The sequence below is a fragment of the Patagioenas fasciata genome, chromosome 4, assembly GCF_037038585.1.
Source record: "Patagioenas fasciata isolate bPatFas1 chromosome 4, bPatFas1.hap1, whole genome shotgun sequence".
NCBI lineage: Eukaryota > Metazoa > Chordata > Aves > Columbiformes > Columbidae > Patagioenas > Patagioenas fasciata.
The window spans coordinates 69,061,460-69,087,996 of NC_092523.1; the positions used below are offsets into that span (position 1 = coordinate 69,061,460).

Here is a 26,537-nt window from a genome sequence, read left to right on the forward strand (position 1 = left end):
CTGATCACTGGGCTCTCAGCTCAATGAGCTGATAAACGTATCGTTTAAGTCTGACAGCTGTGGAACTGGATTATGATAATGACACAAAATCAGGAACAAACACTCCTCCTTATGCCTAATATGTTTGTTCAAACAATTATTTACCATTACAATCCAGGCATTTACATTCTAAAGCCAGCAAAAACAAATTAGATTCTTAAGCCTTAAAGTTTCCACAATTCTAGCTTTTTTCTTAAACTGTCTGCATTATTTAAGTATTCCTAAAGGACATGGAAACTCGTTCTGACGAGAGAATTTGAATAAGCTGATCAGTGCAGGCGTTTGCATTAATAATTAAGCTTTATTCAATTTTAAAGTGACAGATGCGAATTTTTACCACTTTGCTGTTATCTTTAAGAAAAATGAAATTTGATAAAAAGGCCATTAACAATTTTAAAGGCATACCTTTTTCTTTTATGATTTCTTATGTATTTACTGCCGAAATAGCTCAACAAAAATTATGCCTATACATAAGCCACAACAAAACCAGCAGATCTCAAAGAAAATTAAACTAGAAAAGCCATATCTACTTGGGTCATATTTTCTTGTTTGTTAACTTTCCTTAAACAGTTGCCTAATTTAAGACATTAAAATTGGTACATTTGAAACTAAGACACTGAGTTATTTCCATTTTTACAGGGTAACTCACCATGGTAGCATCCTCAATAATAGAGTAATTTGCTTGATGAAGGTAATGGTGCAATATATTACACAGTAAACAAGAAGGATTTTCTTGCAAGAAACGAGCCACTTTGGTAAGCCTGTTGTACTTGCTTCTCAGAGGAAAGTGCACACTTTTATTCTAGATTAAAAAGTAACAATTTTCCACGTATGAGCACAACTTGCAAATAGAACACATGCATGATCTACAAGATTTCATCTATGATGCCACAAAATTCTAATCCCACTTTGAACTTCTGCAACAAAGATCTGCTACATGGATACCTACCTTATTGTAAGAGGTGGTATGTGAAAAAGTCATACTTCATGATTATTTATTTATACAAAGTAATAAACCGAAAGACTGGATTCAAATTCCAGGCTTTGCAAAGTCTTCTAGACTAACAGACAGGTAAGTGCAGCTAGCCAAGATTTGAAAAGAAACTATTTCCAGTTAAAGAAAAGACACTTTGCTAATTTGGTTCAATGCTAGAAAAAGGGTAGAAAAAGAAATAGGAAGGGAGATAGCAACAAGAGACTGCTGCAAAGGATGATTCTTTGAGTACAACAGAAGACTAGCCTGACACTAAGCTCAGTCTTATGATGCCAGACAGGATCTCACCAATGGGTATCACCTCAAAATCTTCCCACTAGATGGTGCCAAGTAAACAAACAGCAGAAGATTGCCTACACACAAGAAAGTTCTGTAGCAGATCACAGTAACACCTGATTTGTCGTACAAACAGTGCGTTTTGCACTTCTCTCTAAACTGTTTCACCCTCACTATGCTTGTCCTCCCTTCCTGGAGAAAAGGAGGCTGAGAGGAGACCTTATCACTGTCTACAACTACCTGAAAGGAGGTTGTAACATGGAGGGTCTTGGTCTCTTCTAAGTAGCAAGTGATAGAATGAGAGGAAGTGGCCTCAAGTTGCACCAGAGGAGGTTTGGATTGGATATTAAGAAAAAATTCTTCATTGAAAGGGTTGTCAGGCATTGGAACAGGCTGCCCAGGGCAGTGGTGGAGTCACCATCTCTGGAGAGGTTCAAAAGGTGTTTAGATGAGGTTCTTAGGGACATGGTTTAGTACTAGGGTTAGGTTATGGTTGGACTCGATGATCCTGAGGATCTCTTCCAGCTGAAATGATTTTATGATTCCTCTAACAAGCAGATCCAATAAACAGAATGATTCAATACATTGCAGCAGCACATAAGTTCACATTTTCTCCCAAAAGATTCCATGACTATTTCATAATTTAACACACTTCCATATTTTATAAAATATACTGGATGCTACAGCCATATTTCTTACTTTCAACTGGCAGCATCTCCAGTTATGTTACTTGGAGATGCACTCCAGTCAGAAGCACAAGACTTCTCCACTGGAATTTTTTTCCACTGAAATTTAGATTCTGTACAAAAAGCACAAGTGGTGAGTTTTTGTGACCACTTCTGGAAGTAAAGGGTCATAAGAGGTGCTACAAATTCATCAGTGAAAACAATATCCAGAACCCACAACAACTATATATTACATATTGCACTGCTCTGTTCTGATATGCCTATTGATTTTATAAAGGTCATTTACCTCTAAAGCTTCTGTCATAATGCAACCCATAACAGCACAGATTCGCAGGGTTCCTTCAGTTTCTAACTTATTTAATGATGATTTCACTTGATCAATGGGAACAAGCCAGGCACCAACTGCAGGTGTTGCAGTACTCAAGAGGTTCAGCTGCCTATTGAGAAAAATAAAAAGAATTACATATTCACGTTCAGGAGCAGCAATGAGTACAATTTTTGAATGCTATTATGAATGACATTCAAACAGGTAGAATATAACAGAAAAAATGTCTTTTAATCATATCCAACTAAAAATTCTCTAGCAATATTTCCATATAATGAGAACAATCAAAAATTGAAGCAAAAGTTACTGCAATATACATAAAAATCAAAATTCTCATTTTCAGAGAAGCTTCCAAAAATACTGAAATTACATTCAGAATCTACCAAATACCACTGTAATTTAGCAAAGCAGAATTGCCATCTTCATTCTTTGAAATCAGGTAAAATTATACCTTGAAAATATATGGGCTGGAGAACGCACATTGGTAGGGGCGGCAAAACTAAACCAAATTTCTTTGATCGTTAACTTCATGCTGCAAGAGTCAGGGGGAGGAGGCATCAAGGGTATATCTTTTTTCAGGTCATCAGATTCAACCCCTTCATCCTTAAAAAAGGAAACAAAGTCAAAAGTGAAATTGTTTTCCAAAGTGATTACACTGAAAGGCAGTAACATATCATACGGTGCACTGTTCAAAAGAAATGGTTTAATATGCATTTAGGCGAAGAAGAAAATAAGCTAATGCTGCCCACCAGCCCTCCCAAGACAATACCAAGAGACCTTGCAGAAAGCTACAAGTTTAGTGTGCAAGCAGACACGATTAATTCATTTGGCACAATTGTCAATTTGATTATTAATTCTTATCGCTTTAAAAAAGAACAACCCAAGACCAATCACTTCAACACAGTGCACACATACCTGCTCATCTGAAACCGAGTTTCCATTAATATCTGAGGAGGGACTTATTCTGTCACAAGGAAGGTTGTCGTCAGACACATCGGTATTATAACCACTACCAGTTGGAGAATCGGAAGAGTTATTTGATGCAAGCAATCCACCTCTCTCTGTAGCACTTGATTTACCCATGACTCCAAATGTGTTATACAATACTGCTCCAGATTGTCTTCCCCCTATAAAAACACACACACCAACACTGTAAATGTTTGCAATGCGTTAACTTGTGTAACTTGCATCCCATAAAAAAGATCTGCTCTTAAGAGGAGAAATGCATATGATTATGGTTAAACAAGATACATTACCATTTTACGCAACAATTTATCACTACAATTTTTATTCCACAATTTAACAGCTAGTTGTAGAGCTTCTGTTAGTTTGTTCCAACTAGATGAAGACTACTCATGTGAAAATGTTTTTTAACATTATTCCCCACAAAGAACAACTTGGATGACAGGAAATACCTGTATACTGTTTTATTTTCTTTTTGAAACTAGCTTTCCCCAGCCAAAGCAAAACTCTAGCCCTTATATGCAGACATCTACCGTGAGTATGATTGCAAGGTCAGGATTTAAGTGATCAGTGAAAGCACCAATTTTTACCTTTGCTTTAAGTTCAGAAACTGCTGAAACCAGTTTATATGGAATTATTTCATACACGAGTGGCATTGAGTACTAAAAGCTCCTTTGTTACATTATCTGTTATGTGATATAGCTTATTTATACTAGACGTGTACTATTTAGTATCACGTATACTCTGCAAATTCTAGTCAAATAATTGCTAAATCAGAAGACCTAACAACAGAATAGTTAACAGTTTCATAAAATAAAGCCTACTTAAAGCCTTACCTTTTATAGTTAAATTTTCAATTCCACACTCGAACATTATCCATCCCCACTTCTCTTGACTAGGACCAATTCGAGTTACATCTGGAACAGCTTGTTGATCTGTTTCATCCACAAAAGCAAATTCATCCAGCTCTTCCAAAGTAAAAAGAACTTTTGATTTCCCAAAAGGAATAGCTGTTATTGCACAAGTTCCAATATCTGCGAGAAAAAACCCCGCATATTTAGCACTTTGTTACAAAATGAAAAGAACTTTACATCTCCAAATATTTCTCTGACGTTTCTATAAACACTGTTGTTTTGGGAGCGTTGCCTCTCTAGTATCCCTCAAACAGGACAGGGGGAAAATGGAAGTAAGATCAATTAAAAAAGAAGCAAATAAGGAAGATGAAAACCCTTCTTCCTGGTATGTTAAGATGGGCAGGGTAATTTTGAAGTTTGGAAAAACGAGGATTGAGCAACACCAAGTTAAAGCATCAAGACATTCCCAACCCTAAGACATTTGCCTTCATCTTTTTGCTGATTCGTGGTTCCAAAGACATGTACAAACAAGGTCATCAGATTTTTATCTGAAACTGGCAATTGGCCTGAAATTATTTTACCAAAACCACATTCCTAATGAATCTCTAAGGTTTAACAGCAACAAATGACAGTGATGCTGAAAGTATTCTTGGATAACCTGTTTTGGTAGAAATGTATCTGTTGTTAATTATAGCTTACTTGAAGGTTATTTAGAAATAAAATTCCAATTTCGTTTTAAAGTCTGCTGCTTGGTTGGAAGCACGTTTATGTCTACGTTGGGAGAATGTAAAGTGCCAGGTCCCACTGACTCCTAAGAAAATATAGACCCAAGCAGTTTTTAATTCATTATGATCTTTGCTGTCTAAGATCCAGGAGGGGACTATGACCCCTTGATTTCTTTCATGTTAGGATGTAGCTTAAATATAAATCCTTTCTTCTAGTGACATTTCTGAAGGAACATTTTAAATAATTTTATACCTATTGCCTATTAACTCACACACAGAGCTAAATGTCACATATCTGGGGAAAAGAACTACACTAAGTCATTTTATAGCCCTTTCAGTCCTCCCTCTCTGCCTCCAAATTATAACTGCAATCACTTTTGAAGAGTATGTGAAATGCTAAGATACTTAGGAAATATATTTCTCAAACCATTTAAATAGAAGATGATGGGTTTTGCTGGTTAGAATTCAAAAATTAACTGGCCTTGAATGTCTGCAGCATACCCAACACAGGACACTACAGCTATGATTCTACCCATAAATAAGTAAAAAAGGAATTAACCATTTTAGTGTTCTCTTACTGCTTTTGTTTTCCTCCAATGCCATTTGCTCACTCAACTTTGCACAGGGTTTTTGTTTGTTGTTTTGGGTTTTTTGTGGTTGGTTTGTTTGGGGGTTTTTTTTGGTCATTGGTGGAGTTTGCTTTTTTTTGTGTTTTGGTGTGGTTTTGTTAGTTTGATTTGTGTTTGTGGGGGAGTTTTTTGGATGTTTTTGTTTTGTTGTTTCTTTTTTGTTTTTAGATTCTGTAGTTTTTAATCCTACTTCTTTCACAGAGTACTTCCTCATGTCCTAAAGATTCCTATTCTTTGTAGTACAGAGTAAAACACAGCACTAACTGGCATAGATTCCATCGAAATTCCATCAGTTTTAACAAAAACTGAATCTACTTTTGGTCATCTTAAGCTTTTTCAGGATCAGGAGTTATAGCAGCTGAATTTAATTCAAAGCCTCCTGAAGGAATTTCTGTCACACAAACAAGAAACAACTGGGTAGATTTCATTTTCAGTTTTATAGTCGCTACAGTTAGAAACCTACAGCTTGTCATGTTGAAATTGTCAGTACAACAGGTAAATTATACCTATCTTGAAATTGTTAGAAAGTAGTAAGACAGCAAATAAGCATTTCCCTCATCAGATGACCAAAAATGGTAGCTGAGAAGAGATCAACGCTGAAGAAGGGAGCCCAGGCCTGAAATTTTCCCAGTGCTTGTCAATCTTTACAATACAACCCATTCGCCACACAAACTGCTTCCAAATTAGTCTTGATTATTTTCACTCTGTCTGCATTTAAATGTAGCACTTCAGTAGAGTAACAGAAAATAATTCGGAGTAACTGTCCTAAACTTCTTTTTAGAGTATCTGCAAAATCTCCAGGTTCAAGTGTCTTTTTATCTGTGTTGATTAAAAAAAAAAGAAGATAAGCAAACCACAAGAACAAAGGAAACTACAACCACCTGCTTCTATGGAAAGTGACATTTCCACAACTGAAAAAAAAAAACAGGCTTACCTGTGGTATCAAGGCCTCTAAGCTGTCCATGAACACGATGGATGTTCAGTTTAGCAGCAATTTCTTTTCCTTTTTCTGCTCCAGCATTGGATCGCAGAGAGCCAGAAGACTGGGGCTGCATTTTACTGGTTTGGATGTAGCGATCAAATGTGACAGAATTCCTCCCTGTTTCTGCATTGTTTGGAGTCTCCTCAACTATACCCCTTGAATATAAGGGAGAAAAAACCCAATCAAATCTCAGAGACATTTCATTTGATTTTTACCCATTTAAATTGTTAAGTGACATTGGCAAAGCAGTGTTAAAGAAGAATTCTTTTAAGACAGAAGATGGATGAACTTTGGCAGAAAAATACTGAAAAGTTTAATTTTATTCTGCATGACATTTAAGCAAAAAAGAGTTAAAACTAAGCTTCCAAAATTATTCCAGAAGGGTTCCTCCATTTCTTAAAGAAACTGCAATTCTAATTAGATATTATGTATAACTTTTTATAAACCATAGAAGACACATTTTATTGCTTAACTCAGCCATGACAACTCTTTCAAATACTTTCCAGAACTGCAAAGCTATGGTTCAAAGAAATTGTTATCACTGTAGGTCTTTTGGCTGCCATAACAAGAAAGGGCCACTAATAGTGATATGCATTTTTCTTACCTATTCATACGAACTTGTGTAGCAATTCTATCAAAACACAAAGCTACTAGTGAAACGTGAGTCACGGTTTTCCCAGAAGAAACCCCTGGCGATTCATCAACAGATGCTTGTAGTAAACACAGGTTCACCTGTATTTAAAATTCGCCCAAATAGTAAAGAAATTTAGAAAAACATGTTACATTAAGTGCACACAACTATCTTCTGATACAATCTTGTCTTATAATTATCAGTTCAATTAAAAAAAAAAAAAAGATAAAACCATCACACCTAGAGGATGTAAAAACATGAAGACATTGCAGTTAGTTATCCCTGCAGTGGTTGTTATTTAACTTGCACACCTACCATAATCAAATTGAGCAGCTCCAAAACACAGTATCCTGTCAAAAACTTCAGTTGTCTATCACAAAAACACTTAAGCTTCAGTTTGGCTTTTGGGGAACTGATGGGGATGCAAAATAAGGATAATTTGTGAGGCACTTGTCTACTAATAAGCTAAACAAAAAGTTGTTACCTTTGGTACAGTAACATTGGCCTGAAGACCTTTAATTGTCACATTATCTTGCTTAAGTGAGAGATTGGTCTGTGCTGGTCCCTGGTTTGTTGTTCCTGTAGTGGTAGTGTCTATTTTTGTTCCTCTAATATCCTGCTTTGAAGATAACTTGGAGGGAGGAAACAAGTGTTAGCACTTAATAATTTATTCTCAGTGAAACTCAGAGCTGCTAAGTTAAAGAGTAACAGGAAAATTTATTAGCACAGAAGCAGCAAGAGAACCTGACTTCATTGAAAGCACAATACCATGATTTCTAGAACAAGGACTGTAGCACTTAGAGATCAGGTAGGTTTAGATCCAAAAGGGCAGGAGTGGCTGCAATAAACTGTCTAATGACCAGATTTCAGCTGAAAGTTTGAGTTATATGGAATAACTTAGCATGAAGCAAATAGTCAGTGTCTGTTACACTGTGAAGTCTAAGAAATCATGAAATACAGATATGTTCATTAGCTTGGACAGAAAGAACTCCTAATTCTGCAGACTACCATACAGTTATTTCAAGCTAAATTATTTTTTTAAGGTATCAGTTGAACTGCAAAGAAAACACATTCACTTTCACAGGTCAGTTTGGATTTCCTCTATCTCACAGAAACTATCTCCCTAACTACTGTAAAATAATAACTTACGTAATGCTAATATGAACATAATACATAAGAATATGAGTTTATAGTAATTTCTAAGCACAGAATGTATGATCTCTTGAAAACTATTGTAGATACTGACTAGACTGTCCAAAGCAGAAAAACTTCAATCATGTAGGAGAGATTTCTGGTCACTGAAAAACAGTGTGTAAGAGTTCATTATAAAAATGCACACATATTAAGCACGGGATGGAAATAAAGATGTATTCCAAATTAACATCGGATTTAGTTACTAGATCTCAAAACACTATTTTTTTTTTAATGTAAAATATAGAAAACAATATTCTTTCGAATCTTTGTGCATTTTTTTCTTCCCTTTCTTACATTTTCTGAGAAGCTTGTTTTGCTGTTCTGTACAGCATCCCGCAGAACTTTGCAGTGCAGATCATCAACGATTGCTGCTGGGTGTCGAGAGCTTGCACAATGCACCATCGCTTCTATATACCTGTGAGAGGAAACAAGCCCACAACAGACCATTTAAACTCCCAGTTTCACATGACACACCATCAGTAATGTTTAATTAACAGTACAGAGAGAAAAATTAAGCATTGAGAGACACAAAGGGCATTTCCCAGGTCAGCATGACATTCTTCTAGTTTCTTCATGAGAAATACAGAATTACATTCCCTGGTTACGAAGCCCGGCTCTTCCATCAATAACATTATTCAATCATTTAACCTATACCTTTGCTGAACACCACAGCTTTGATTTTAGACAATTTGCAGCTACACCAACACTGCAGTAGTAAAAGTAAAATTAATTACCTGTCAAGTGCCTCTGCTACAAGAGGAGTCAGAACTACATCTACAGTTCCTTTTACTTCTACTATTGCTGTTGTCCGTGTCTGGAAGACTGGGTGATCCAACGTCCACTCTTCTGTTATTGTTTCATCATCTGTATTTTCTGCAGACTTCTTTTCCAAAGGAGTATAAGGTGTACTAAATGAGTCAAATACAAGTCAAATAATCTAGCTTCGTAAAAGAAATATAGAAACATCCTGCAATCATTCTAAGTCTCAACAAAATGTGTATAAAGGCAGGTTTCTTCTACTGCTTCAAAAGCGCACAAATATAATCCCAGAGCAAGGCCCTTCCCTGGGTTCAAGTTCAGCTTTTGCAATGCAATGATGGACACTTGCAATAAGCACCTCTCAGATTAATTTAAATTAAGCTGCAAATTGCAATCTTAAAAATGTACAAGTGGAAGCATTTAATTCTTTCACTGTATTTTCTTTTTGACCAACCCCAAACATTTTATAATAGAATACTCTATTCTAAAATTTCTAAAATAGATCCGTACCAAAAGCTACTGCTATTAAGCAAATTTTGGAAGGGCTAGCGAAAGCCAAAATATTTAATAGGAGTACCAGGAAAATCCTACTCTTAAAAAATATGTTAAATAATGTTATGCAGTATTGAACTTACTTAGATGTTGATCCTGTAAGCTGCATGCCTCTGTCCAGTAACGAATTAGCTGTGAGACCCTGTTTAACAATCTGAGATAAAAGTACAAAGAAATTTATTGCATTCCATTTATATATGAAAAAAAATACCCAAGGAATTTTCAAATGAAGATTTTCCTTACAGCATTTTTTTCCTTAAAAGAATATGCAGATTCTCCAATATAGTATATAGAAACTCCTAGGGTTTTCTGGGTTTTTTAAAATAACTTGACAGATTAGATTACAAGGTTTTTTACATAGATAGTGACTAATTGCTTAAAAAAAAACAACCTTGAAAAACTAATCTACAAAAGGCTTGCATGAACACAACGTTTTTGCTGAAAAGAGGTAATAAATTAAATTCCCGAGCTTAGATAACTATTTTATATCAAGTCATTTCCATTTTTTTTCATACATTTCATTTCAGTTCCTTTCTTAAGCATGTATGCTCAGACCACATGCATCACATGGGGGAAAAAAAAAAGCCCGAACATCTAAAAAAAAAATTCCTAAATCTATGAGTTTCAACTTTACTTCGAAGCAAAACATTTACAGCCTCGCTTATCCTTTATCAGTATTAAATGTACTGCTACTGAAGTTCTATGTAATATTTCAAAGAAAATTCACATACATATCATTCAGCTGCATATCATTCAACAGGCAGCATTTAAAGTGCAATAATGACAATTCAGAACACATATCTTATCCAAATTTCTAAAGCCATCTTTTCTTTTCCACAACCTCCCAGCCACACAGCCCATAATTTCAAGTCAGAAATATAAAGTATTCCTTAACTAAAAGCAAAGAAGTTTCAAGTTTCTCATGGCTTTATTTACACCGCAGGTGTATTAAACAATTTTAACTTATTTTTAATTATTTTTCCTTTCTCTGCTCCTTCTTCCTGCATTTCCATACCTTAAAAGTTGGGACAGAAAGTTGTTCAAAAGACGACGAACTTTCTTCACTTGTTGGTGTGTCAAGGTCTAAAGGGCGATGTAGTGAGGATTTTGAAGTTCTTTTGTTAGTTGGATGCTTTACAGACCAGTTGATCACCTGGAACTGTGTAAGATAGTTCTGGTAACATGCCATTACAGGCTGCTGGGATGTTATTTGCTCACTTTCCACAGTCTTCTCAGATTCTATGACATACATGTTCTCAACATGTTCATCATCTCCTCCCAGAGCTGAAACAAATGAAGCTTGTGAAGGATGAGTCTTAATTGGCAATGTTTTAACATCCTGACTAATGTCTCCATGGACTGTGCTTGTCAAGGGCCCTTCTACACTGTGATAAATAGACCCTCTACTATATTCAATTTTCTGAGCTTGTTTTTTTCTCTTCTTCCTTCCTGGATAGGTTCCTGGGCCTTCATCACTACTTATTGGCTCAAACTCTTCTGCTGCAGAAAAATAAGCTTCGCTATCAGCCATTGACATACTGGAATCCATTGAGCGATACTGGTGAAACGAGTTTGAATCTGCAGATGGAGTATACGGGAAAGAACCAAAGCTCCTCCTCTGCTTTGGGGAGTCCAAGACATTCTCATCACTGCGAGACACGTCGCTGCTGAACTGCACGCCGACTGCCACAGGCTGCTTGTCGCCGTAGAAAGCTGCTGTGAGGCTCTTGGTGCTCCCGAGGCGGGTGGAGCACACGGACGCTTGCCGTTTGAGCGGAGACCGCAGCGGAGACTGACCAACAGGCCTTTCCTGGTTGCCAGGGGATGCAGGGCTGCCCTCCGCACCCTCAGCTGCAACGCTGTGAACACAAATTAAAGGTTCGTTTGCTTATTTTATCATGAATGTTGCTCTTTTTTACATTATAGGAGCTGTCAAATGCTTCAGTGATTCTGTGACTTTCTATTAGCATAGCAATTATTTTCATCACGTTGATTACATATGAAACTCTGCCACTTGTTAGTTCACTTGTCTACATACAGAGGGTGTATAAATGAACCGTGATGGCAAGTGCTGTTGTCTTGCACACTGGATTTTTCTACCCAGATCAGGTAATCATCTCCTAACAGAGATCCAAATTTGCATTCAAATTAGGAAATGCGATTCAGCAGTATCATTAAAAAAAACCCAATACTTTATAAATCACTAAATATAAGGGTTTTTTTCTGTCATGACATGTTCAAGAGTTGAATCATATCTCTACCTGGACAGAGAGTACTAACCTTCCATGGCCATCTTCCCTTTTTGCACCAGATAAGAACTCCTTCTGTCCCAAGTGATCCTCAGTAGTTGATGACGGGCTGTCCTTCTCACCTGCAAGCAAGGGGAGAGCAGCACTAGAACTGCTCGTTTCCTCCGAAGACGATGAGGAGCTATGGGAGCGCAATGGCACTTGCAGGCTTAGATGTTGTGCTTTTCTTTCTATTTCAATACCCATGGATCTGCAATCCCAATCTTTTCGTTTTACACCATTTGCTTTACCTAGAATCAGAAACAGGAAAAAAAAACGCTGAACATCTGATAATACAACTGCAATGGTCTCCTCCCTGCCCACTGAAATAGTAATCCTTATTAAATAAAAGCTCTAGTTTTGCAATGCATACATATACCAGTACCTTGTACTAACAAAAATTAATCAAGCCACAGCAGAGAAAAATCACATTGTCTCGGCAGACTGCTTTCTATGTTAGTAAAACAGATGCAAGTCAAATAACGTTTTACCCAGAAAGGAGTTGCATTATAATATAAAATAATTTTATATTAATTGTATATTATATTTATTAATACATTAATCCTTTCTATTATTATATTTTTATTGTATGAAAGCTTGCTCAATACTGTCAAGCTACTGTCTGCTCTTGGAAGGGCACATGCCACAAGAACGCAACAAGTACTCATTAACCAGGATCACAAAGACAATAAATACTCGTGTAGTTCAGAAATTACACTTTTGGGCAAAAGAGAGTAAAATTACAGCATAATGTGTTCTCACCATCCAAAATTTTGGGAATCTCCTTTGTAATTATCCATTCTCCCGGCTGCAGTAAAGACTGTCCATAGAACATATCGGATTCTGCACTTGTACTTGAGAAAGCAGAGCTGCTTGAAGGTGTCAGCTCCTCAAGTTTGAAAAAATCTAGTCCTGTTAACGTGCCCCCGAAGAATCGACAACCACCAAGACAGCCACACTTGTTCTTGCTTCTCTTATTCCTCAGAGTATCATCAGGCCACAAAAACCACAATCTATACAAAGGCAGAGAAGAGAAAACAAAACAAAAACATGACATCAGCCTTAGTACATTTAAACTTAGTGAAAACAAGATCAAAAGATATCCCTCTCTCATACATGAGCTCCTATTTCACTCAGCGTGAAATAAGTAAGATTTGTTTCTGAAACACAGATGTGAGCTGTAAAATCAAGAATTATCTCCAGAAAGGAGCAAATTGCAAGTGTATATGTGGTGCTCAGGCAACCGTGCTCAGGCACAGATTAAGTCCACCTGCCACAACACAGGCTCATATCAACAGCATATTCTCTCAGCACAGAGACAAGCACGACTAACACACTCCACACTGGTCTATGTTGCTTATGCCAGAGGCAACTGCTCTCTGGGGAGACGCACAAATCACAGTTGCAACACGCATCTTGTTCACAGCTGCTCATCAGCTTGCTCACAACTCTTTAAGGCCTGTTTTCTGTCCAGCTCGAGAACAAAGGACAAATCCCCTCCTCTCCCTGATCTTCATTTCAGGCGATAAGGGAAGGCAGAGGGAAAAGTCAGTTTTTCCAAAAATCATGCAATTTTATGTAGTCCAAGCACATTCAAACCACCAACCCCATAGGTAAGCATTCAACATACTTTAAAAAATGACAATGAATTGTAACCTATGTAAACAACAACAACAAAAAAACAAACCCCAAACCAAAAAACAAAGTTCCATCTTTAGATGAATGTATTAACTTACATCCCCCCAAAAACTCAAATGCACTTCCTTCAATCATCTCTCTTACCTCTTCGTTCGGTTATCATGTGTCTCTAAGAAATGTCTCTGCACTTCATGTTTAGAAGGATGATCAGCAGCTAAAGCAATGTCAGCAGTGATGAGCCCCAAGTTGACAGAGCCAGCTTCCAGCCAATACGCCCTCCTTAAGATCGGCTGAAGACCAGTTCTGCAATTGTTCACCTGCTCAACGTACTGTCTCAGTTGGAAGTCTTGAATGGCAGCACTTACGCCTTCTCCAACAGACTGGTTGTGGAGGTTGCAGTTTGCAATACGTACGGCACCCATCTGAAAACATGATTTAAAACATGAACTGATTAGTCATGAGTGAAACAAAGAAGGAGTAGCCTTAAACCAGTTAACACATCACCTACTACATTCTGGAAAGATCTCAGTAAACTCTTCTCTCCAAAAAATGACAGTAAACCAGTTTTACATGCAGCATGCACACCCACGCAAAAGAAGGCCAGCACAGAAATTAGTTTCAGACAGTTTTTAAATAACAAAATTTAAATCTCTAATTCAGAGCCTCCTTTTGTAACGGGATCAAAAGAGAAAGCAAAGCTTCGGACAGATGTTATAATGAATGTTTAAAAAAACTGAATCTTCACTGTCTTCTAAAAAACCCAAGAAATCTAAAACTTTCTAAATCATAGATACATTATTTGATATTATAGATATCATTGTATGCCCTCAGACTAAAATATTCATTATATCCTTTGAATACAAAGCTCTATTAACTCTACAATTAATCAACACCCCAGGGAGACAACGATGTTCAACACTGCTCAACTCAAGAAATTCCAGATCCTAAACCTTAACTGAGATCCATGTGAATTGTGTTATAGTAGCCCTTCTACCATCACACTCTAGTAGTTCTGTTGAAGCGAACAGGAGGCTGCTCCTCTCCCATGAAAAGCAGAATCGCAGCAGGAGCGAAGCCTCTCCAAAGAAGAACCAGCAGTTCTTGCTTTACCCCCACACTTGGCTGTGGGAACTGGTCACTGTGTAACTACCTCACCTGCCCGTACTGCATCAATTCTCCCCAACACTGGTGTACAGCAATAAAAGGTGACCTAGCCCTGCCACAAATTATTAGTCTTCAAATAATCTGAAGACACTGGACCAAGCTTGCTGCATAGCTTGACTCCACTCCAAAAAGTCACCATGAAATACCTGAAATTTCACAACAGGTTTTCAAACTTTTCACGGGGAAAAGGAGAAAAGCTAAAAAAGAATCTGGCCATGAAAGAGCTGCCCACAGGGTTAATATTAAATTATTACTTCTCGTCTCTGTCACAGACTATAAAGGAGTACTGAAAATCTTTTTTAAAATGCAAATGAAACACAGTCAGGATATAATTTTCTAGAGTGGTTCAGGTTATTAAGCTTCCTTTGAAAATACTACCATTCATATTTATGCCTGAAAACACAGTTAATATTTGTGCTGATGCTTTGTAATATTGGACTCAAAATAATTTTGGGACTCAAATGCATTTTTTTTTACTGCCACAAGGTAGGAAGCCATGCAAATGACAAGATACCGCATCATTTAAAAAGTGTCTAAAATAATTACCACTTCCTTTCAGTTGGATTCTTGCTCATAATGTGAAGCTGTCCCCAAAACCTTACATGTTAAGCTTACCTTTTAAAACCAAATTTATTAATGGTCAGCTCAACTACTAGCCACACCAGCATAACACTTTTCTCCTTTTCTGTTGTTATCATAACTCAGTTGTCTCTGTCTCTTAACTTACATTTTGCTACACTGACTAAATCATCCGAGTTTTCTTCTGTATGATAGGATAACAGAGAGAATATCAGCTCTTCTCTGTACACCCTTTTTTGAACAGAGGACACATGATGCAGTACTCCACATTCAGCCAGGCATGACAGTAATGCTTCTTCAATCTCTACCAAAGATACATCTTAATTCAAACAGCTGTATCACATAAAACCATCAGGAGTTATCAAGCACTGACTTGTACACAATCCATCTCAATCACTTTCAGCTGCTGAGTTACTAATTTATAGGACAAGCTCTTATTAGCTCTCAGGTACAGACACAGTTATATTGCCCAATGGGTTTTTTTTTATTTTTACACCAATCCTGTAGCTTCCACTCTTATTTTGGCAGACAGCCATTCATTCTTACCATTTTCCAAGTTCATTAATGAAATTACTAAGCAGAAGGCAACGTGATGTACTCCTGGCACAGTACAAGGCAACATTTTATAATTTAAAGTTTCAGCAATTCTGCTTAATCCATTGCATGTAAGCAACCAATATATTCAAACAGATATTCTATCAAAAATTACAAAGAACTCTATTGACAAAAAACTATTTCAATTGCTGTTAAGAGAAATATTTTTACCTTTATATTGGTGGCACAGCCATGTTCTACCACATACAGATCTGCTCCATCCATGGCTAAGCGTGTCATAGTGTACTTTAAATCATCAGATGTTGGGCATGGCCCAGGGACACAGTTCATCTGAAGAAAAAGAGATTTTAACCTACATTTAGGAGCTCTAGCTTAATTTGTGTTTATCCTTTTATTTATGTTCTGTTTAACAGAGGCCTAAAACTAGAGCAACAAAAAGTGACTTATTCTATAATATCAACATAAGCATGAGATGGGGTGATTGTGGGTTGAGGTTCGTTTTCACTAGTTCATGTTTAATTCTTCTGTCCAGCAACATCAGGCAATCGACCCAGTTGGATGTCCTGACTTCTACCAGCAAAAGGCAAACCAAGTCTCACAATAGAGAACATCACAACAACTGGAACAAAACAAGGACAATGTCAAAAGATTATATCCAGGAATTATACTCAAAATATGGCAAGTCTCCTTTGGTCTTCATGTGATCACACACATGCACACCAAGAGACACGCATCAAAAGCAGAATCCACAGTGACATGATGGGTAAGTATGAGTCCCACACTGGGTTCATTGTGGTGGTGGTGTTGTTTTGTTTGGTTTTGTCTGTTGGGTTTTTTGTTGTAGTTTGGTTTTGTTTGTTTGCTTTTGGGGAGGTGCGTGTTTGTCAGAAAGAGTCCATGGAAGCTGTAAGTTGTCAGCTTAAGTCTCCCATCAAAGCACTGTTTCAACAAGAGGAAGGATATGGGATGAAAAAGTACCATAGAAATGTGCCAAGAGAATAAAGGTAAGTATGACTTTTGTCTCTTAAGGGACACTGGAGTGTGCGCTCTGGCTCTTAACTGTCATAGCAGAGCTAGGAAACCAGGCATGACTCCTACAGATAATGTTTCTCTAAATAATTCAAAGAGCACCAAAAAAATATTGTGCACACCCATGGGTAAATCTAGAGAGAATCGCTTTTATTTCTAAAACATAATTAGCTATAATTTATCAAAGGGAACATTCAATCTGACTACATATTCCACGTGGCTTGATACCTTTAAGACTGGATTTCTAAAATGTTCCAAAGAACCTGTGCAATATAGCAAGCAATTAAGATGGATGAAAGGTTACCTTAGAGTCACAAAACCGTCGATCAATTCCATGCTGGCATATTATTACAGATTTTGGCCTTTCCAGTTCAAATTCCCGGCACACCACATGAAATACAAAGGTCTGCCCCCATTCCAGAAGACACGCGAGCTGTAGGCAAATATAAGTATGTAAAATGAAGTCTCACTGTTCAACAGAGTACTGAAAGATCACCACCAGAGGCTGGGAGGTGAGCAGGAGTGAAAACAAAAGACCCCACCATAACATTCTGGCTGCATGATCTTGCTTACACATAAACTATCTCCGGTTACTCAAGACTGATTTTTATTTTTGTGTGTGTCACAACATGCAAGTCTCTGTAGTATTAATGGGTAATCCTGTGACATTAAACAATTTCCTGAATTATTCCTAATATAAGGAAGCAGCTTTTATTAATACTATCAACTGAGAACTTCATGGTAAAGACAGAGATCCCTCTATTTTACCTCAAAAAACACCTCAAAATACTTTATCACCATTCGTAATTTAAATGTCAGACTTCCTTCTGCATAAGTAACAAAGTTACATTTAGAGAGCATAGGAGGAAACTCGCAAAACAGAACAGTGCTGAATCCCGCCGGACCTAGTAATTAGCCTATTGTTGATTTAAATCTTTTATATAGTTAGCTTATTCATAAAGGAAATGATTCATGACTGTCTGTCTCTATTATGAGAGGGAAATGGGTTTTCTTTGGCTAGCCAAAGGAAAGGGCACTTAAAAATCAGCAGTAATTGAACTGGAATTTAATATAGCTATGACTGTCTTGCACAAAATTTCTCTTCCTCCCTCTAGTGTTGTCCCTTCACAAATTCTTGCAATACATCACACTATGGGAGGAAAAAAGCTAATGACCCTGAAACAGTAAATTCAAGTTCTGGTCCATAGCAGTGCTGACAACAAAAAAACAAGTTAAAAATCCTGTATGGAGCATACAGTTGAGAATGGCATCGTAGAGAAAAGAAATCCTTAAGTTGCATCAAGTATTTAGAAGTGTTCTCCAACATTAGAATACTTTTTGAAACAACCAGGTTTAATTTTGAAGCATAGAGCAGTAAGGTAAATACCATAGCCTATCTAAATCAGTAGTAGCATTTTGGGAAATACCACCACCAAAGTCCCTAATTATAGCATGAAAATGTATCTGGAGTCTATTCTTCAGATTTACTGAAATTGCTTGTATGCCTTATTTTGACTTTGTTTGCTGCAGAAGTTTCCTAATGAGATAAGTGTTTAATCCTAGAAAATAAAGCCAGCTTTTAGAGGAATAAGATGATGTAGAAGTGTCTTAAGAAAAGTAAATAATAAATAAATAAACCAAAGAGTAACTACTAAACAGAATTTATGTATTTTTTTCATGTCTCAGAATACAATAACAAAGCAACCTTTTTAAAATATGCGGCAGCCCACACCAGAAATAAATCAAAGTGATTTGCCTACTGTATGCCTGGAGCCATTATTATATCTGGAAAAATAAACGCAACATAAATGGTAAAACGCAAAGCAGTCAGTGCTAAGACTGACCTAAGAGAATCCAACACTGTGAAAGCAAAGTATGTTCCAGTAGGACCAAGCATCAGAATTTATGCAGCGAGCAGCATGACCGAGCTACCAACTACTCTCCTGCCCATACTTCACTCCCACAAATTATCTTATTTGTCTCCTACTTTAAAACATGGCTTTGTCCATAGCTTTCTATGGAAAGCCAGAACTTTATCCACAAGCTAAGTGATTTCCAGATGCTCAACTTGACACTCTCATTACTGGCAGCATCCCTTCATGCAGATGCCTGCATATCTCCAAGAACCTTACGTTCAAGGGATGCCAAATTGCCTTTCAGACTGCAATCACAAGCAGACGCGACTTGTCCTTCCCAGAGAGTTAACCAGCAGGGCTAACAAACTTGCATCCCCAAAATTCAGCATCATAAAAGTAACCCCAGAGGAAGTCACAGGTAACTAAGTCATCTCATACTTAAACATTTTGAGTAGCTCTTCCTTCCTCCTCTTCATCATGTTACCAATTTTATGACTGAAGGTATCCCAAAACAACTGTGCTGTTTCCAGAGATGTATTATTTACCTTGCGATTAAACCACTTAAAGGGCATGTAGATACTCTGCTTGCCTTTCTAATCAGTATTAAGGTGCACTAACATACATAGATGCAACATACATGTTTACATGTAGTGACAAGAGTATTCACTACTGATTTGTTAGTGCTCTGTTGCTGTCATCCATTCAAATTCTTATATAACAGTAACCACACTGTTGGACTTAGATTTAAGATTAATATCAAATTCAGCTCATTCAGCATCTCCCATACATTCACTGAAATTGTTAGATTTTCAAACTATAAAATTAAGGTTAGTTAAGATACAGATGCATCGAAATCCAGCTGAGATCATGTGCTTTCCAAAATCTGTGCTACACTAGTTTTACAAGAAAGGAGAAAGGCAATGCTTCAAAGCGAACGGTTTCTAGATGGTACCTGTGGTGCCGTAACTTTAGCTGTAAGACTTCCAGCCTGTACATCTATCAGCCACGCATACTCTAAAGTGTCACTTCCAAGGGGCAGACCTTCCGCTGAAAACATGGCGTGAGCGCGCAGCTGCAGACCCGACAGGCTGATGTGACCCTCGCGAAGAACTTCATCCACTGCAGGTCGCTGTTAGGGACAAGTACGTTAAAAGCCAACATTTGCAAAGAACACATCAATAGAAAGTGCAAAAGCTGTGTAGTCAGAGGTACTTCATACACATTGCTCTTCACCCCTTAAATCCTGTTGACTTTTGTACAGCTATACAGTCCCAGGACTTCTCTGCATTACTCAAGCAACAACTTCTATGCAAATCTTGGCAAGTGGGAGAGCGGACTTTATCTAACCCAAGCTTGTTTTCATTTTTAGCAACTATCAAAAACTTTCCCAATAAAGTATAAACAAAAAATGGAAAACAATGTTTAACAATGCAAGTCATCAAGAGGTTAAAAAACATGACTTATGAATGTTTATTGCTATGAGAAAGCTGACACATTATTTAAAAAAAAAAAAGTTATCAAAGGCTGTCATCTAAGCTGTACTTAACACCAAAGTATTTCTTGGCTACCTAAAGCAAAGCTACTTGTTTGCAGATATGAAAATTCAGTTGTAATACTTTTCAAAATAATTACTCCACCAGCCAGAGAAGAAACTGAAAAGATAAACCAGCACAGGCATACCCTAGAAGCTTGTGACTGCATATAGGTAAACTGTGGATTGAAGCCAGAACTCAACAGCAAAACTTATCTTTTATTCATTTTTTTCAACTTTTATTGTGCCTGCCTTGTCTTCCACTGTCAGCAAAGCCTTTGGAGTTGCTTAATGAAGAAGAAATATGCCCTGCTCTTTTGATATCACTAGCAATCTATGTCTTGATTCAGAAGCTATGCAATTGGAATGGGAAACATGAAGCAATGATATCTGCGCAGCTAGGTAAGGAACAATTCCTGTTCCATATACAACCTTCACATTTTAAGGCTGAAGCAGGGAGTATCAAAGAGCATTTTTGAGATACGTGATGTCAACAAACGGCCTTTTTTTTTTTAACCAAAATATAAATGTTTCCAGTATTAAACAGCAAAAATAAACACAAAGTGAAATAGCAGGCAATAGTAACACACAACTGATAACAAATTTCTTCACTATATTTTTAAAAACATGCCACCCTGGATGTCTATCCCTCCAACCAACAGAAATTCCCAGGCAGAAGTTTTATTAGTCAGAGCTAATGTTTCTGAATTAAAATAAATCCAACCAAAAAGAATATATAGACCCTAAGGCAAACAACCTAACCAGAGCATTACTAAGATTTTTCAGTATTCTACCTGTTTAAAGTAATGCAGTAATGCTTGTAGATCTTCTATTACCATTACATTCTACACTGCCAGTCAATTACACATTCCAGACTGTAAATTTAACTTCAAGAAAGGTCAAGGCCCATCCCTGCCTATACTCAATTTCCAACTTTCTTCAAAACAGCAAATGCATCTATAAAGAACAGCAAGAACGGCAACCAAATCAAGACAGCTCTCATCTCAATACAGAAAATGTGAGGAGAAACTATGAAAGGAATAAGCAGCAGAAGGAAAAACTGAGGAAATACATTGACAGTAGGAACTGCAGGCAAGAACATTTGTTCATGAAAGGACAACTGCTTTTAAGTGTCCTGCACTATTAGCTAAACACTCAAACCCAAGGCAGGAGCAGAAACAAAATGCAAAGAAATAAGCTGCAAGCTGAGATCTGTCATAGCCAAAATCTGCCTGGTACAGCACAGTTCACTGGTTGCTGAAGAACAGCACTGTATATATTGAGCTGTGATCAACTCCATTCTTCATGGTCTCTCACTCGTAGCTAGGAACTGATTTTGCTTTTACTTGGTTAAAATAACTCTGCCTTTTTTTTATTCAATATTACTACCTGATCTTTGGCAGTCTGAGACTGAACGACACAAACCCAAACCAATTTATATCTACCTGTATCAAAAAATAAGCCTCTGTTTCCTAGATAACCTTCTCCAAAAAGATTTTAAGCAAAATTAAGAAAATACATTTTTTCTTTTTGCACATTTCACCAAAACACAAACTGGAGAGATATAAAGATGTAAAATAACATGCATCACAATTTTCTTTAGTATCTCTTCTGATTCATAAGCCCTAGTAAACTTGTATGTGTATGACAAGAAAGTTCCTATTAAAAAAAAATTCCATTTTAAGATCATAACAAATTCCACAATATACACACACAAACACACAAATCCAGTTTCCTACCTGATAGTTGTCATTCAGAAACAAATTCACTGGAGACAGTACAAGTTGAAGCATTGTTTCTCTGAATCCTTTCTTCATCTCAAAACACAACCTTTCCAAGAAAGCCGTAGGGCACTCAGGACCATCTGGACTGCAATGCTGAAACAAAGGTTAAAAACATCCATTTCACAAACTGAAAACATGGCTGAAACTTTTAAGATCAGAAGCAAACCCGTAAGCAGCAAGTATGCTAATTTTCCTCCAAGTGGATATGAGAAAAGAATCCTTCGCAACTTCAAAAACCTTTCAACAATTACATAAACAGCAATTCAAACTCATTTGATGAACCCAATTTTTTATCTGCATTCTTACTTGAATTCCCAGGGATTCCTCAGAATGCAGCTGCACAGAGCAGAACACACCAGTAGAGGAAAGTTTTGCTCATTAGCAGAGAAATCATAACGGCCAATCAAAAATATTATCACAAAAATCAAGTTGATTGCATAAAATCATAACAAATTTATCCAGTTCTGCCCCCCAGAGAAGTAAAATAAACCATGTCTCAAATTGGTTTAGATAGCCACAATTTTATACACACTTTGGTCAGCACCACCCTAACTTAATATTCCAGGCAGGTAAATTTAACTCCAGATTATGAAACTGGAAAAACAAAACAAAACATTAAGCAAAATATCTGAAGATTCTAAAGTACTTACCACGGGTAATCGCCCATGCACTTTGTACAAATTAACAAGCACAGTGATATCCCATGGACGTAAAGTAAGAGGGTGAACTGGCTTGACTGCACTTTCGTTTTCCTTTTTGTCATTTTCCACTCCAACAGCTGTCCATCCAGAGCTTGAAGACGTTGACAGTGATAAAACGGGGCTTGAAATAACTTCTTCAAAATCAGTGTACATGTCATCTTCTCCAAAATAGTTTTCCTGGGAAGAAGAATTTTTTGCTATAACCACATGGAAATCAAAGAACACACAGGCAACGGAATGACATACAAATCCAACCTTTTTCTGTTAGTCCTCTGTAAAATAAGCAGTATAGCTACAACCTATAGCTGAAGAAACATACACAGTTTTATTTTATGAGAGAGGATACGTTCAGTGAGCAAATTGAGGCCATGTGCTTTGCAGGAAAAGAAGGGGTTCTCAGTAGTTCTGAAAGTACTGGTATTCTAGATGCATGCAATACAAATAACTGTTCTGAAGCAGTGCTACTGACATTTTAAAACAGATTTTCTGCTTTTAAAGATAAATAACTTTGAGAGTCAAAACACATCCTGCAGGAAGTCACTCTCATCCATCCTATTCAAACTTGTTATTACCAAATTTCAAAGTCTTAAAGTATGCTTCTAAAATACTAGTTCATAAACATTTTCCACTTGGGTCTCAAACTCACTTCGTTTCTAAGCCAATCCCCTTGAATTATCCAAGACCAAAGTAATTTTGCCAAATTCTACTGGGAAGCAGAAAATCCACCAGTAACTAAAAATCAACTTCTTATGTCAAGGCCAAGTGTCAGGTCCTGTACTTGGGTCACAACAACGCCAGGTAGTGCTACAGGCTTGGGGAAGAGTGGCTGGAAAGTGTGTAAAGTGCCTGGTGGAAAAGGACCTGGGGGTGGTGGTTGACAGCAGCTGAACAGGAGCCAGCAGTGGGTCCAGGTGGGCAAAAGTCCAACAGCATCCTGGCTTATATCAGAAATAGTGTGGCCAGCAGGACTAGGGAAGTGATCGTGCCACTGTACTCAGCACTGGTGAGGCCCCACCTGGAATCCTGAGTTCAGTTTTGGGCCCCTCATCATAAGAAAGACACTGAGGTACCAGAGAGAGTTCAGAGGAGGTGACAAAACTGTTGAGGGCCCTGGAGCACAGGTCTGATGAGCAGCAGCTGAGGGAACTGGGGCTGTTCAGCCTGGAGAAAAGGAGGCTGAGGGGAGACCTTATTGCTGTCTACAACTACCTGAAAGGAGGGTGTAGCATGGAGAGGGCTGGTCTCTTCTCCCAGGTAGCAAGTGACAGGATGAGAGGAAATGGCCTCAAGTTGCACCATAGGTGGTTTAGATTGGATACTAGGAAAATTTATTCCCAGAAAAGGTTGTAAAGCACTGGAACAGGCTGCTCAGGGAAGTGGTTGAGTCACAATCCCTGGAGGTGTTTAAAAGACATGTAACTGAGGCTCTCAGGGACATGGTTTAATGCCAGAGTTAGGTTATAGTTGGACTCAATGATCCTGAGGGTCTCTTCCACCCAAAATGATTCTATGATTCTAAGATTTGAGTGCATCAGAATCAGATATCTGACCTGACCATATGTCACCCCCCAAAAAAGGTTAGACCTATATAAAAGTAGAATTAATGAATGAATCAAGTCTCTCAGGAAAAACTTTCAGAATTATGCAGTTTGCATTTTCTTGTTAATTCAGTATGTGGGAAGTGTTGGGCATTAAGCATTCTGTGGAGCTTTCTGACCAAAGAGGTTATAACAGACAGAAACATTGCTCCCTCATTCGTTTTTATCAAGTAATTCAGTCCTACAGCTTCTCAACAGAAGCTGTAGCTGTTCCAACTACTCCAAACTGCACTGGTGATTTGCGAAAACAAATGAGTATTACATTGAAGATCAAACTGAAAAAGATTTGGATTTTATGATGTTTCTTGCTCCTTTCCTTTTCTGTATCTTGTTTGCTTCTAAAACGTCTCTATTCTTTTCTAAGCACACATCTGCAGCGCAAGCAAGCCAAGCGGAAGCGGACAATAGAAAATAAAGAAAGCAACTGCAAGTTATCCATGAAAAAGGTCTGCAGAAAAGGCAGGCTTGTTCTTGGCCTTGAAATAACAAATCCTGTGGACATGTAGTTTTACCACCTTGTCCTGAGTCTGCAAAGTATTCTTTGCGTTAGTGCACATGGACTAAGCACTGCTCCATGGACAAACCGAAACAACCTCAAGAGTTCAGCAAAGCTAATCTGCTTTGCTTTCAAACAAAGGGAAAAAATAAAGGTTGATGTCAGGATATAGACCTCGAAGTAGTTTTTTATAAAGCAGACCCAGCAGAGGGTGCTAAGAACTCCAGTAACTTACACCTGGCACCTTCTGAGGGGGATGCAGGTACTTATAAATCATTCATTCATTCCCAGCCAGTAAGTTCTTCAGTAAGAAAGTGCACTACACAGACAAACTACCTCCCAAGAACAGAAAGCTTAACAAAACTGTATGAATGATGCATGTCCAGAAATACCTTGCATGCATTAAAAAAGATCAATGAAAACAAACTGAAAAGAATTCAACCACAAGTCAGGAAAAGAAACATAAAAAAAACATTTAGAAGTCTACTAAGATACATATATTGCCAGCACAGCTGGACAAAAAGATGCAAACAGAGTCACAGAAATTCTAAAAACAACAATAAATATGCATTTTCAGAAACAAGCTATTCATCTAAATTTTCTCTTAAGATTTAGAAGATAAAAGCTATATTCAAACTGAGAAATCTACACTTAAAATAATTAAATCATCATTGAATCAAGGGATCTAACGTAGCATTGTTTACATATCCCTCCAGATGCAAAGAACCCTGAAGAAGTGCTGCTTTGCTCAGAAAGACAGAACCATCTCATGAATTTATGGACTCCAAAGTAGCTCAAAACACAATTCAAACGTGTTCATTTCCTCTGTATCAGAAGAAATGAACTCTTCAAGATTCAATACTGGCCTAATTTTAATCCTATTTACTTTAGTGGCAACATGAAAAAATAATGAGCATATTTGCAAGTCCTATACTCTACAAAAACTTAATATTTTCTGTTATTCACTGCATATATGCAATGCCTTGTATAAATTCTTAAAAATGACTGTTCAGTATGAGTCCTAATACTGATCACCTGTCTCAGAAAATATCTCATCCTCTGACTCAAAACGAAAGCCTCCAGAAGCATTTCCTTAGCCTAGATCTGCATAGGCTGAAACAGACCTTTAAAAACAAACAAACAAAAACCAAACAAAACGCAGGCATAGAAATGGAATGTTCAATTGCCTCTGCTTTTGCCACAACAAGGCAAGGTGAGGGAGGTGCGAAGAAATTAAACTGCTTCTAGACACCCTGAAGATCAGTAATGGAAGAGGACACAAGATAAGCAACACAAACATTTTGAAGCATAACAGATTAACATCAAGAAAAGGATGAAAAATGGTTCTTCAAGATTGACTGAGGTAGCTTTTTAAATTAAATTTATTCTCATGTTCTTCCCCTACCCCTTCCACGATCCTAACTCCAGAAAGTTCACAGAAACTGATTAAAAAAACCAACCTATTAGAACACTCTGCAGACCTTAAAATGCACTAAAAGCATGGGTTCTGATATATCTTTGCAAAAAGTGGTTGTTAATATAAGTTCTAGTCAGAATAATGTAATTTTTTTTTTGTATTTTTTTACTACTGCAAAGTCAAAGAAGACATTTTCTGCACATGAAGTCCAGATCACATACTATTCCTTGAAAGGAAAATTATGCTGATATGGGTCTACATATACATACATTTTAACTCTTCTCAAGAGCCT

At 37.4% G+C, this 26,537-nt stretch overlaps 1 protein-coding gene across 11 annotated transcripts in view; it reads right to left on the reverse strand.

The window, feature by feature from the left end:
- BLTP1 (bridge-like lipid transfer protein family member 1) overlaps positions 1–26,537 on the reverse strand; it is a 125,616-nt gene that overhangs the window by 57,535 nt on the left and 41,544 nt on the right. For all 11 annotated transcript variants that reach the window (XM_071808087.1, XM_071808082.1, XM_071808083.1 and 8 more), the window contains 20 exons: positions 22,684–22,911; positions 21,989–22,126; positions 19,671–19,847; positions 17,167–17,295; positions 16,044–16,163; positions 13,680–13,957; positions 12,660–12,910; positions 11,890–12,148; positions 10,625–11,468; positions 9,693–9,763; positions 9,033–9,206; positions 8,593–8,713; positions 7,589–7,735; positions 7,078–7,205; positions 6,426–6,628; positions 4,120–4,317; positions 3,236–3,447; positions 2,772–2,923; positions 2,282–2,432; positions 689–841 (listed from right to left, as the gene is read on the reverse strand). In XM_071808087.1, the coding sequence (XP_071664188.1) occupies positions 689–841; positions 2,282–2,432; positions 2,772–2,923; positions 3,236–3,447; positions 4,120–4,317; positions 6,426–6,628; positions 7,078–7,205; positions 7,589–7,735; positions 8,593–8,713; positions 9,033–9,206; positions 9,693–9,763; positions 10,625–11,468; positions 11,890–12,148; positions 12,660–12,910; positions 13,680–13,957; positions 16,044–16,163; positions 17,167–17,295; positions 19,671–19,847; positions 21,989–22,126; positions 22,684–22,911 (4,134 nt within the window). The remainder of the gene's footprint in view (positions 1–688; positions 842–2,281; positions 2,433–2,771; positions 2,924–3,235; positions 3,448–4,119; positions 4,318–6,425; positions 6,629–7,077; positions 7,206–7,588; positions 7,736–8,592; positions 8,714–9,032; positions 9,207–9,692; positions 9,764–10,624; positions 11,469–11,889; positions 12,149–12,659; positions 12,911–13,679; positions 13,958–16,043; positions 16,164–17,166; positions 17,296–19,670; positions 19,848–21,988; positions 22,127–22,683; positions 22,912–26,537) is intronic.